This window comes from Syngnathus typhle, linkage group LG14, assembly GCF_033458585.1.
Source record: "Syngnathus typhle isolate RoL2023-S1 ecotype Sweden linkage group LG14, RoL_Styp_1.0, whole genome shotgun sequence".
NCBI lineage: Eukaryota > Metazoa > Chordata > Actinopteri > Syngnathiformes > Syngnathidae > Syngnathus > Syngnathus typhle.
The window spans coordinates 6,378,661-6,391,765 of NC_083751.1; the positions used below are offsets into that span (position 1 = coordinate 6,378,661).

General features: G+C 43.0%; 1 protein-coding gene across 1 annotated transcript in view; it reads left to right on the top strand.

Moving 5' to 3' along the window:
• The window catches only part of insrb (insulin receptor b), a 49,547-nt gene that overhangs the window by 20,320 nt on the left and 16,122 nt on the right, over nt 1–13,105 (top strand). The window contains exons 3-4 of the mRNA XM_061296471.1: nt 12,108–12,316; nt 12,393–12,526. Coding sequence (XP_061152455.1) covers nt 12,108–12,316; nt 12,393–12,526 — 343 coding nt within the window. The remainder of the gene's footprint in view (nt 1–12,107; nt 12,317–12,392; nt 12,527–13,105) is intronic.

Here is a 13,105-nt window from a genome sequence, read left to right on the forward strand (position 1 = left end):
GTTGGAGGGGAATATAACACGAGATTCCCGCCGCTCAAGTGAAGGGGATTGTTTTTCAGGTGTTTGGTCGGATCAGATGACCAGCTTCGACATCGGCACAACATGCGCGGAAAAACGGGCATCAGTGAATTTACTACTCGTATCATTTTTAACAAGATGGATGGAATCGTCTCTTCTTTTTTCTCAACATTGTAAACTACTTGGAAGCGTATCAACAACTGCTCAAATCTAATTCCTTAACAATCCAGCATAAACTAAAATCTTCCAAAAGCGTCGGTGAGCACTCAAAAGGCAGCGCTGGAAATCGACATTTCTAAATTTGATTTTTCTCAATTGAATCCTCATGTGACCTCTCCTTATTTGAAGTTCCATCCAAGCCTAAATCTTTTTTTCCACACTTCTCTCTCCAAACCCGACTCACTTCACTGAAAGTCATGTCCAAGAAATGCTTCTTCCCCTTGAACCATTGAAGATGTTTTTCTCACTTAGCACTTATCAAGGAGCTCAGCCCTACTCGGAATATGTCTAAGGAATAAATAGAATTCGCAGTACACTGAGTCATTCACCCTTGGCTCTAATGCTACACACCGACAATTCTGTTCATTTCAAGCCTTATTTGTGTCATGCATTTTGGGATGCGGGTGGTGGGAAGGACAGATACCGAGAAGTGTTCGAAGGAGAATGGGACCTTCGTTTGCACCACTGAAGCGTGTGTGTGTACGTGCGTGTGTGCGTTTTGACAGACTGGAAGAAATAATGTCTTCATTCAAGGTTAGACCTGCTGATAACTAATGATGACAGCAAATCATATTTATGCAGCAATATATAACTAAAACACACAAAACATGCCAGATTCCACTGCCGTCTATATCATAAAAATAACATCCTCACCATGTGTCCTTGTAACCCCAGTAGTTTATTTCAAATGTGTTATTTATTTTTAAGTCTGCCTTTGGCTTACGTTTATGGCATCACTTCACAAAGAATCAGTCTTACTCTTTTCTATGTATATATTTATTATTATTATTATTATTATTATTATTATTATTATTATTATTATTATTATTATTATTATTATTACTATTATGCTCCTCATTCAGATTTATTTTCCCATAGAAAATTAGATTTTTTTTGTTGAGTCATGATACTCTAAAATATAATTGCTGTTGATACGAAGAAAAATAGTCTTTTAGAAAAAAGGTACGTCGTTTAATTTCAAGATAAAAAAAGTATACAATATATCCTGTATATATGCATGGAAAATTCCATTAAATTAATTAGATTTTTTTTTTCAAATCAATTTGCAATAAATAAAAAAAAGTATATTTTAGAAAACACTAAGATAAATAAAACAAGATAAAATAGAGTAAAAAGAAAATCAAACACTAATATCTACAGATATTAAAAAAAAAATCTGATAGCGCTGCCAGTTTTCAATGATTGTACTCTGTTCGATTTTACATTGTAATGCAGTGTTGTTCAAATCCATTGTCCTCTCGCAGCGATGTATTTACACGCGATCTAAACATTAACCACAAAGTAACAATATCGTTGCAGTTACCATTTATTAACCATCATTCATTATTGATTCACTGTTAGCGTCGCGCCCGGCACATTAGAATTGCGACATAAGCGAGACCAACATAAAACGTATGTTAGATGCGCTTCATTGTACCATCGAAAAAAAGTCTCCATTTTCTTTTTCCAATTGGATCCTTTGGTCTCTCTGCTGCACCTCTTTGACGAAGCGTCCACTTGAAGAAGTACCTTCTTCATCATTTTCTGTCCGTCGAGTCTTGACTGCATATATTGTGAATGTAAACTAGCACTTGAGAGGTTTAAGGAGGCAGCCAGCCGCATGCTCTCCCTCTACCAGAGTGCTCCCATGGCTGAAAACTAATGTCAAATCATAAATTCTACAAATTCCACTGGCTGCCGCTTGTGACATCCCCCCTCCACCCCCCTCTCTCAACAAGTTGGAAGACAGATATAAAAGGTGCAGTGATAAATACTTTCCTAAATGCATCCATGTGTATGTGCGCGGAGGGTAGGGGAGCTGTGACAGTTATAAGACTGCAGTAAAAAATGGTGGTTGCAGTTCTCGAGCTGCGCTTGTAGCATAGGACAAGGCTGCAGTCATGGTGGTAGTGAAGCCTTCCCCTGTACTCCCTTTGACATCCCGTTGCCCTTATGAGGAGATGGCGCTGCTAATTAGCGCACCAACAAACTTGGGGCGTCCAGTCGTCTGGAAGAACGGGTCACACTAAACAGGAAGATGAAGAATGAAATGCCCGTCATTGTCTTTTTTTTTTTTTTTCCGGGCTCCATTTCTCTTCCCCGTGGCTCCACCTTCTGATCCTCCCTTTTTTGCACTTTTCCCCCTTTTTTTTCTCTCCGCCCCATCTGTCCCTTCACTTTGTGCTCTCTCTTTCTTTTACTCTTTCTCCCCCCCCCCTGTCCTTCCCCTTGCACGCTGTGGTATGCAGACATGCAGGAATTTCTGGGCCTCAAAATGATAGACCAAACTTGTCAGCCCTGGCTCCTGTTACTAAAGATGGCTGCGTTTGCTCCGGCTTCCTGTGATTGGTGCGCAGGGAGCTCCGATCCATGTGATTGGTCCTAACCAATGAACATAGAGCCTAAGATTGCTGACAAAAAGTAGGATTTTCAGCTTTTGTGTTTGCTTAAGACACACATTTCATACGTAAGTCTTTGACTTACTACTGAATGTGGGAGAAGCAATATTGTGATAAAATGATGATGTTGTAGAAGCAAACCAAACTTTGGATTTGATTGCATTCAATTTTCTTGTCTTGCAAGGAAAATTTAGTCAAATATTTTTAGCCAAAATGAGGAAAGACCCTGGGCCAATAGTAGACCAGACGTTTTTATTGTCTGTTAATATGTACTGTAATAACAGTACAACGCAGAAAATACCAAGTCACATTATTTAAAACTCTTCAATACCTTCTTCAATTTATCATTGACATATTTAAAAAAAAAAAAAATCCCAAGCTAATGATTTTTATTTAATCATGTCTAAGATGTTTGGAAAACATCCTGTTCTGTGTGAAATGATTACAAACTTCAAAAATTTATCAACAATTACTCGATTATGGAAAAAAGTGGTCGATTAATCGATGAATTTGACCCCTCTAGTGGAATTCAATTCTAACGGAGGTTCTCTCCGTATGACTAATTGTTTTAGGAAGCGACACTCAGTCGGAATGTCACGTTTGCACCTCCTAATATGGATGGGAGATGACAGTGAATGGCACCAAAGCTGAGCCCTTAAATAGGCTATGAGCTAAGCGAGCTATTCCCTTACAAGTGTGTGTGTGTGTGTCCGTGCATCACCAGACAGAATGACGTCCAGCCAAGCTAATATTTCCCATGCCTGCTCTCTCCAGGGCCTGACTCGTGTCTTGTGATGGCATTGTTGCAACTAAAAAAGATCTTGATGCACGTCAACCACGCATACTGGACTCGCAATGCCAACTATCCCTGTGGAGATTTATATTAATTATCTTGGAGGAAGAATTGAGATCACAAATCATCAAGCCATGTCGAAAAACAAAAAAACTGAAATATATAAGACGTTCTTGAGTGTGACCACGATTGCCACACCAATTCACGTGTTGTGTTCTTTGCAAGAATGGAAACGTCCAGATGGACGTCTTTTCAGTCAATCCATGTAGACGCCGCAAAGAGACGAGTGTTCCCTAATTGGCCGAAAAAGCTTGCGGCTAAAAGGAGTGTTGGGACGCAGGTGTGTCTTTTATTGGAAGGAAGTGTTTTCCGTAGTTGAAGCGTTAACATTATCAGAGGTTTTATTTGTTCAAAAAAAAAAAATCCACACTCCTCTCTGTTTCCTTTGCCAGAACATTTAAATGTAAGAGGGTACTGTCTGGCACTCGAGGCTATACATTCGGAGTTGGAGTTTAATTACCAGGAGGGGATCTGCTTTTATTAGCTGAGTGATCTTTTTTTTTTTTTCCCACCTGCTTCAGCCTAGTGGTGCTGAAATATTTGAAGTTGAACACATGTTGAATTTACAATCAAGGTTAGAAAAAAATGAAAGTTAAACAACCTTGTGTTAAAACCTCTAAAGTCAAACACAATCAATCAAGCAGCCGCTGATTATCTTAAGACCAATTTGCGGCTGCCGTCATAAAACCTGTCCAAGAAAAATGTAAGAAGACCTTTTGACTCGTTCACTCCCGTTGACGGCTATAGACGATCCATAGCAATAAATTACTTAACATTTTTTATTGTCATTGAAGTCTTGAAGGTAATTAAAAATCATTGAACCTGATTAATATGCAAGCGCATTATATTTCAATTCCAAATCCCATGTGATTTCCTAAAAATGCAGACTTTGATTACGATCTCAAATATCAGACGCTAATTTGCCACATATCGTTTTCAACATTGGCAAAAGGTGTAAAAGTGATCAAGCGCGCCGTAATTAAAAAAATCCTTGCTAGTACTTCTGAAGGTTTTCACCATGTAGGAGAGAACTGCAAATCTTTGCGCTTGTATGAAAATACAGCCATTGAAAAACAAAAGCAGTAACATTCAGAAATGTCACGGAGCCTCTCGGCCACCCGGCGCGACTGCTGATAGCATCCATCACATCTACCTGTTTACCGTCGTCTCCTGTTAACTGCTCTCCCCCGGGGCCACCCGGCCTCTCTTGTCCACACTGATTCGATTTCAACCTCATTTGGACTTTTTCAAATCTTATTACACAGACACACACACACACACACGCATGGCTGTTTACCTGCGGCTGTTCGATGCGGTGTGGCGATGAATGACATCTGCGATACAAATGGTGCGCTAAATAAGAACCCAACCTCAGACGTCATCCATCCCACCTGAATGGTTTTTCAACACCAATCGGGGTAACTTTCAGAAAATTCCAATATTCTGTTCGTAGGGAATATAAAATATTCAAAATTGTTGGAAACATCAGGAAAAGCTTGCCTCAAGGCAAAAGGTCCCGCTTAACCTTTGGCTGCTGTGTTTCAATGAACGGCTTTTTCTTTGTGCGCTAGGCTTCCATCGACGTTGCGTGCTGGGGGGCTCTGTTGACACCTGGGCCCTAAAGGATAAGCAAGACCTCTTCACTCTACGCCCCCCCCCCCCCTTCCTTACGCATGTGCTGTATTCCTGAAGTCTATTGTCCCAATACCCTCGTGTGCATGTATTATGTATGTGCACACACACACCAGTCCAACCGGGTTGTCCTTTGTGCTCGGACTCTTCTCCTCCAGCAGTCACCCCGCTGCGTAAATCCCTCAGCTGGGGTTTGTTTTTCAATCAGGCCCCCGGGGGGATGCCATGTGCCCGAGTCTGGCACGAAGGCTGATTGAGGGCCCGGCCCGCTGCTAACCCCGTCGCCTTCCAAAGTCCACATTATCCACCGTTGCCTCTCACATTAAAATTGAGCTTCGTTCATCGAGACACACGAGGGTGTTTGTTTTCATCTGTTTTTAATTTTTATTAACCGGAGAAGGATGAAAAAAAGACACTGGTTACATTTTTTACAGCAACTCCCGGTACGACCGTTAAGTATTGAAAGCTGAATTGTGTTAGCAAGACATTACTGACTCGTTGTGTGCTGGTAACTTTGTTGATGTTGTCGCTGGTTGAACTGAAAGTGTTTGAAGGCGCATTATTGCACATTAACGAAAACACACAGCAGATAAGGCTAACTTTTTTAGCGCACCTGATTATAAGGCGCACGTTTGAGAAAATTAAAGGGGTTTTTAAGCAGATGTCAAAATGACCAATCCATTAATTGACAACACAGCAATTAATCGACTCGTATCTTCCTAATCGTGTCATTGTTAAATCATTTCTAACGAAAGATTCTCCAAATCTTCTGATTTCAGGCTCTCAAAAGTAAAAATGATTTGATTTCTTAAGTCTTTCATCAAATCAGACTGATCTTTTGTCTTTAATCCGAATAAAACATTTGCAAACATCTGCTTTTACTTTGGAAAACAATCACCAGCAATCCTTCCAGCGCGATATTCCTGAGCTGTTATTTCTTAGTCACTAAACAATACCAAATAAACAAAAATAATTGTTTAATAAACAGTCATCAGGGAAGTATGTTGTTAATACTTTGCAATGCAAATAAAATTGCATCCAATTATTCGATTAATCGATGGAATAAAATATTCGCTATATTGACAGCCCTAAATTTAAGTGCGGGTCAGAGTCCAAAAAAAAATAGGGTAATCCACTTGGCATAGCCCACGGATGTCGACTATTTGATCCTGTTTTGAGGGCTCTGCAGGAGCAAGCCCTGTGAGATGGGACATCAGATTGATAAGCCTGATCGGCACAATTATTGCTGCCCTCGTCCCTCTCCCCCGAGGTTCTTCACCCTCTCCCTACCCTCAAGCTCAATATTTCTGTATTCACTTGTGAATCACCTCTGCCCTGCATCACTGACCGTCTGTCTTTCATAGAGGCATCATTGTGCTCTCAATGTGACGGCAAGAGAGAGAGGTGCTGAAATCCGTCAAGTGCAGCATTTCTGTTTATGCACCGCAAAGGAGACAAACATCTCCCTTTTACTCTCTGTTGGCAGTTCATACATTGTGCTTGCGGCAAATCTCCTTAGTCCGACAGTTATTGGAATTAAGATTTTAATTAGGGAAGGGTTTTAGATCAGCGCACGCTGCATTAGCATGATCAACAAAGGCTTGTTTGAGGGGCGGACTGGCAGCATGGCACGAGTCGGCGTCCTGCAGCCACATCCGTCTTGTCAAATTAACAACAAAGAGAACCTTGCTGTGTTTTCTGCTGCTTTTCAGAGTCCGCAAAACTATTAAGCTAGACTTGGGGTTCAACTATATTACCATTTGTTTGAGGGTTGCTCTAGAACACAGGTGTCAAAGGCAAGACCCGGGGGCCGGATACGGCCCGCCACATCATTTAAGGTGGACCGCGGAGACAAATTGTGCATCGAATTCACGTCAATTTCAAATTGTTTTCCTTTTTAAAAAATGGAGATGTTAGCAATTTTTGTTACCATTCTTTTTTTAAAATAATTGTTATTTTTAAATATTTGATTTGATTTCAATATTTCATTTTTAAATATTTGAACAATTTTTATTCATCTGTTTTGAAAACTAGTTAGTCATCAGTTTGTTGTGTAGCCTGTACTATATATGCAAAATGAGATGTTCATACATTAATTTGGGTTGACAATTTTATGATGCGGCCCGCGACAAAAATAAGTTTGACACCCCTGGTCTAGAACAATGAAGCCAAAATCTGTCGATTTTTCCAGATCACCAAAATGTCTCCCCCATTTCAAGTGACGCATTAAATGCTTTACAAGGCATGAATGTTCTTGGCCTTAGGGTTTACCGTGGTGGTCTTGGGGTCACAGGTTAAGGGCGTGTGAGTGTGTGGTTTCCTACTATAGCCCAAAACAAAGATGCTCAAGCGTCACATGTGAAATATATACAGCCCCTTTTGTTATTGTTTCTCCGTGTCATGGCGGTAAGTTTCCCTCCTGCCTCTGACAATAAACGGCCTTCCTGAGACCTTCCTGGAGGTGAATGGAGGAAGGAGACAAATCTGTCTGCTAGAATGCTTGGGAATCCTTTTTTTTTTTCTTTTTCCTTTTGAGGAAAGTTTGATTGCTCTCTTTGGGATTATCCCATCATTCACAGGCTTTTTATGTTCCGTTCTGCAACTCCTTAATGGTTACAACACTACAGTCTCTCAGCATCACCTGCTCAGCTCAGTGTTCATAAATGCACATGCGCGTCAGTTTATGTTTCCCTCTGTAAATCTGCTCGGTATGGTGTTGTGAATATAAAATAGATCAGCTAGGCGCTGCATTGCAGGTTCTTTCAGACCAGCTTCTTTCACTCAAAATAGCTTCATCGGACTACTTTTGCGATCATGTAATGAGATATTGGCCCAATTGTTTACAATACTTGGCCAAGAAGGTCGGAAAAAGTGAGTGTTGCCGGTTAATCTTTACATCTCGGTTTCTGAAATTCCCTTTTCAGTGAGAGAAACTTTGGTGTTGATTGCGCTTCTACGGGAGGTTGAGAGTTTTGGAAAGAAATGACGAGGGCGGGTTAGCGACGACAAATGTGCGTCGGGGTCGAGGAGAATAAGGGAGTGGCGAGGAGGGCCATCGTTGCGGCGCATCGATTTTACCTCTACCCTTAGCGTCTGTAATGAGATCTAGCGGCTGTGGTTTTCTGGAAGAGCAGATTTGTCACCTGCGGCAAGACACTACAGCGGTGGCGGTGGGAGGTTGGTCAAGAGGGAGGGGGAGGATTCGAGTGAAGGAAATACAGCACGCGAAAGGAGTAGAGAGCTTTGGGATGCTTTCAAGACGCACGTTATGACGAGGGGGAAATCTAAGCAAATGCAGGTTGAGAGCAGATAGCTAATTACTGCAGACAGTCTGTGTCTGGAATCATCTCCATGGTAACAAGATGGGCCGGCGGGGCCGACCAGTGTGCAGGAAGACACAGAAAAGGAAATCAATGAACACACAGACAAAGCCAAGCCAAAAAGCCACGCTCCATTAAGCTACACCTCACTTTGATAGTGTCTCTTATCACACACGGTTTATTTCACCAGGTCAGACCGATCTGCCTTTTGAAGTGCGCGCTATTGTTTGCACGTTGGCTTGAGGTTAAACTTGTGATCCAAATGTTGCTGCTTTCCATTATACAAATGACATGGCCTACGTAACGGGAAGATTTAGCATCAACACAGAGAAATGAGTCGCTGGTGTTCATGAAGGTTAACAACTCGGCAGGTCGCGGCATGAATGCAGTTATGCGGACCAATTGTCTGCCAAATATGAAAGGGAAAAACAAAACTATTCATAACTAAATACATCCATGAAGGGCTTGTTATTCCTAATGTGAACATTTTTTTCCCCTGATACTGCCTGCAGTGGTTTTTGGATGAATGTGGACAGATAAATGTGGTAATGCTGAATGTCGAAATAATTCAGCATAATAAATTAATTCCGCGCCGTTCAATTAAAAAAAAAGCAAGAATATCGTAACTCATCAAATTCCCATTGTATTTCCTGCACAACAACATGTTTTTCTTTGCTTTACAGCTCAAACAGATTGAAACTTTGACACACACCCTTAGGATGCCTTGTTTGGAAGGTCGCTTGCATAATAGTCGCTCTTTGTGTGTCGATAACCCTGAGTGAGGGAGTGGCCGCTACGCTGGGAAAAGAGTTTGAATGCAGGCGAGGCTCTCTACGCAGGGAATGTGTGGTTGTTTTGGTCTGGGGACAATAAACCAGATGATACATAGATAGTGGTTAAACTTGCTGACAAATAGGCTGACATCTGACTGACACGTGTTTGGGAGTCGTGCGTAAGAAAGTGGAGCGTGGGTGTCATTTTTTTTTGGGATGCTAAGCACTAGTTATTCAAAAGAGGAGTTTTATTTCGTTTGATAATGGTTCTATAGACTAGGCAAGGAGGGTATACCCCGCTCCCCCCTCCTCGAGATGTTCTTGTTTACACCTCTTCCGTCTCTCTCCGCACTCCCCCGGCGAACGTCTTACATCAAGTCTCCAAAGCATTTATAGCAAAGCTTTTAAAGCTTAGGACTCCCACCGTGGCCAAATATAGTAAACGTGAATCCGGCAGCTTTGTGTATGCGGACAGCCGTTTGTGTGCGCTTGCTTGTGTTTTCCAGAGTAAATGGCTCTGGGGCAAAAACGTGTTTGTTATTGTTCCCAGCTCTTCGCCTGCAGACAACACTGCCAATTAAAGGGGCGGTTTTATATGTTAAGAGCAGGAAGTGTTGCCCTGTGTGGCCGCTTGCTATTGGCTGTCCGGCCTTTCCCATGTTCTGTTGACTGAGCAGCCGGAGCTCTTTACTGCCGCCAGCCTGATGAAAGGTAAACACCATAAACCTTTGATCAAGCGGGTTTAAAACCTTTACTGGAACTGCACGTGGGTAAGTCGGTGGACAAATTAGCGCGTGACACCCAGATTTACACGTGTATGTTTGTTTACCATAATGAGCAACAAAGCTCGCCGTGGAAATCCCTATTTCAGTGTTGCGAAAGCATTCGCCCAGCCATTCCCTCTCCGCTCCATCCCCCATCCGAGGCAGCATAAAAACAAAACGAGGCGTATGAATGAAAGTGGGAGGGGTTGACTGGCCTAGAAAGGCAGGCAGATAGAGAGTTAGATAGTGGTGCAGGGTTAGGCTGTGGCAGAGAGGAGGAGGCCAGGAATGAATGAGCGAGTTGAATTGAACCGAGCATGTTTGGCATAGCGGCGAGCTTGTGCAGCTCGGCAGGAGTGCGTGGTGGGTCGAGATTTTAACATATCGCAGGAGACGACAACGCATTTCATGACCTTACATGAATGAATTCTGAGGAAAGCCGAGTCTTGCAATGTTTGAATTCCTCATCGGTAGCGGGGGGGGTCTCTGCAAGCTTGTTGACTCCGCTGCCCCCTGCCTGCCAGAGCAAGGCCAGGGTTAACCCAGGGCGTCTCTCCTGCCTGACATGGAAGGGGCCATTGAATAGCTGCCTCCCCCATCCAGCAAACACATTGGCTAAGACTGAGGGTGGATCTAGGGCTCCAGCAACACTCCGACATGGAGTCCCCTCTGGAGCTGGATTGCCAAGCGCAGCTTGTACACAAATACTGCAGACAGTGGGGACGGGGAGGGCGCAGCATTTTTCTCAGTCTAGCACAAGTTGCGGCTTTTCTAGCTGAGGAAGAGAAGAAAAAAAACTGCAGCGACCCCTGCTTTAAACTTCAGCAGACGCTCCGTGGTTCCGCTTCACCACCCATTCCTTTTCTCATTGTTGTTTTTTTTACTCTAGCCTTCTCTCCCCTGCCATGACCCCATCTGTCCTTTGCTTTTGCACAGGCAGCACAACAGGCAGCCCTCCCGTGTGGTAGAGGGAGGGGGGAGTCCTAACTGTATCTTTGGCAATGAGTGCTCATGTGAGCCACAATGAGTTGGCATCCCACAGAGGCCAGCGAGCATACACTGCCACTATTGTGCTATAGCTCATTTACTGTGTTACGCACTCCTAAACAAGCTTTTCTTTTTTGTTCAAATGTTTTCAAACTCTATAGGATGAATTGTGACCTCAAAGGTCAACCACGATCTTTTGACCTGAAATTAACCACACCGGTCAGTTACGATTCAATCCTTTGTCCCAGTCAAAACTGGCTAAGGTCCAAGTTTAGCAAACATAGGGGAAATGGAAAATGGGGAGTAGAAACAAAACAAAAATCAAACTGATAAATTGTTGGATTTGTTTCTTCTCTTTTGACTTTTACCTCCATTCTTTTATGAAGATAAAATATTGAAAGTTGGGATTCCCTGAGTTTTTCTTTGCACAGCATCTAACAGCAAAGCTTCTTCTCGTGATATGACTTAGATCTTGGCAGTGGAGACATTTTTCACGACTTGTTCGTCCAAACTCAAAAGTACCTGCAACAAATATTCGTCTTGTAGGAGCAATAAATGAATGCTGATATGTAAAGTTCCAAAACTTTGCAAAAGTTTACTGTTGGCGCTTTACTTGAATAAAATGGAGCCTTGCTTCCCTTGTTGTCATTTCCTTAGCATTCTTATTTTGTTCCCACCCAGTCAGTATGCACATTTGGTAGAAAGGTCAGCAGCCAGTATGAGATGTAATGAGTCTGGATTGAGCCGCAGATGAGGCAATGACCGCCCGTTTATTAGATCATTACAGGGCACTGGTCGAACCTGAAGGCTAATCCAATCACATTGACACGTTGGCTCTCGGACCAAACGCCGTTTCCCGATAGGTCAAATGAAACTTGACACAAGCCAATGACATATAATGTTCAGGTAATTAAAGTTGTCTCCATGGCGCTGGATGCTCATCCAGGCTGTGAGCAATCTAGTGGTCACTCAATTGCATGTTTGCATGCAAATTGTAGCTGATGCAAATAATTAGTTTTAGCGTGTAATACATTTGGGACGTTTTCGGTAACCATAATATTTGAGTGCAGTGCAGATACATAACTAAATCTCACGAGTGTCCAACCACTTTTTTCTTTCTCCCCCCCTCTGCTTCTTTTTAGTGTGCCTGGACCGCTGTAAGCACGGCGCATGTAACCTCCAGGGCCAATGCTGCCACGACCAGTGCTTGGGCAGCTGCTCAGAGCCCGGGAACGCCAGCAGCTGTGTGGCCTGCAGGAACCTCCAGCACGGCAACACCTGTCTGGAAAAGTGCCCCCCTGGATACTACGTCTTTCGGGGATGGCGATGTGTCAGCTTCTCCTTCTGTCAGGTTGGTTGTTGCTATCTCACCCATGTAGCCCTGATGCACTTCTTTCCAGATGAAGAATATTTGCTGCTCCTCACAGGCGCTCCACAACCAATGCAAGGAGACCAAGAGGCTGAACCAGGGCCGGGACTCTGGTTGCTATGAATACGTCATCCACAATGGCGCCTGCATTCAAGAGTGTCCTTCTGGATACACCCCTATAAACTCCTCCATGTATGTGTGACACACACACGCACGCATGCACACGCCACCATCAACTTTATTGATAGTGGCGACTGGCACATGCTATCAGTTGCCCAACACCAGCAACTCATGCAGGTGCCACACTCCCTTCCACTCGCACACAAGCAGTGATGACATTTGGAAGCTGATCAAACACAAAGTCCGATCCCCCCCCTTAATTTTGTGGAGCGTTTACTCGAAATCATTATAAGGAAATTTAATAATGACAAAAAGTAAAGACCAAATCATCACCCTCATGTTTGCCTCTCCACCAATCTTTACTTCAGACAGCTAATTACGCATAATACCGCTAGATATTTCCAGTGATTTTTATTCTGCCTGGAAGTGTTTAGTAGTATTTTTTTTTTAAATATTGAATATTGTGTCATCTTAATTAGGGTGACATGATGGCCGCAGAGTTGGCAAAAGCCATAACCAAACGTTTGTCACTTTAACGCAGTGCTTCTCAAATAGTGGGGCGCGCCCCCCTTGGGGGGCGCGGTGCTATTCCTGGGGGGGCGCGTGTGACCCTGGGGAACAGGCTTTTTTTTTGGCAGTACTAGAATAAAG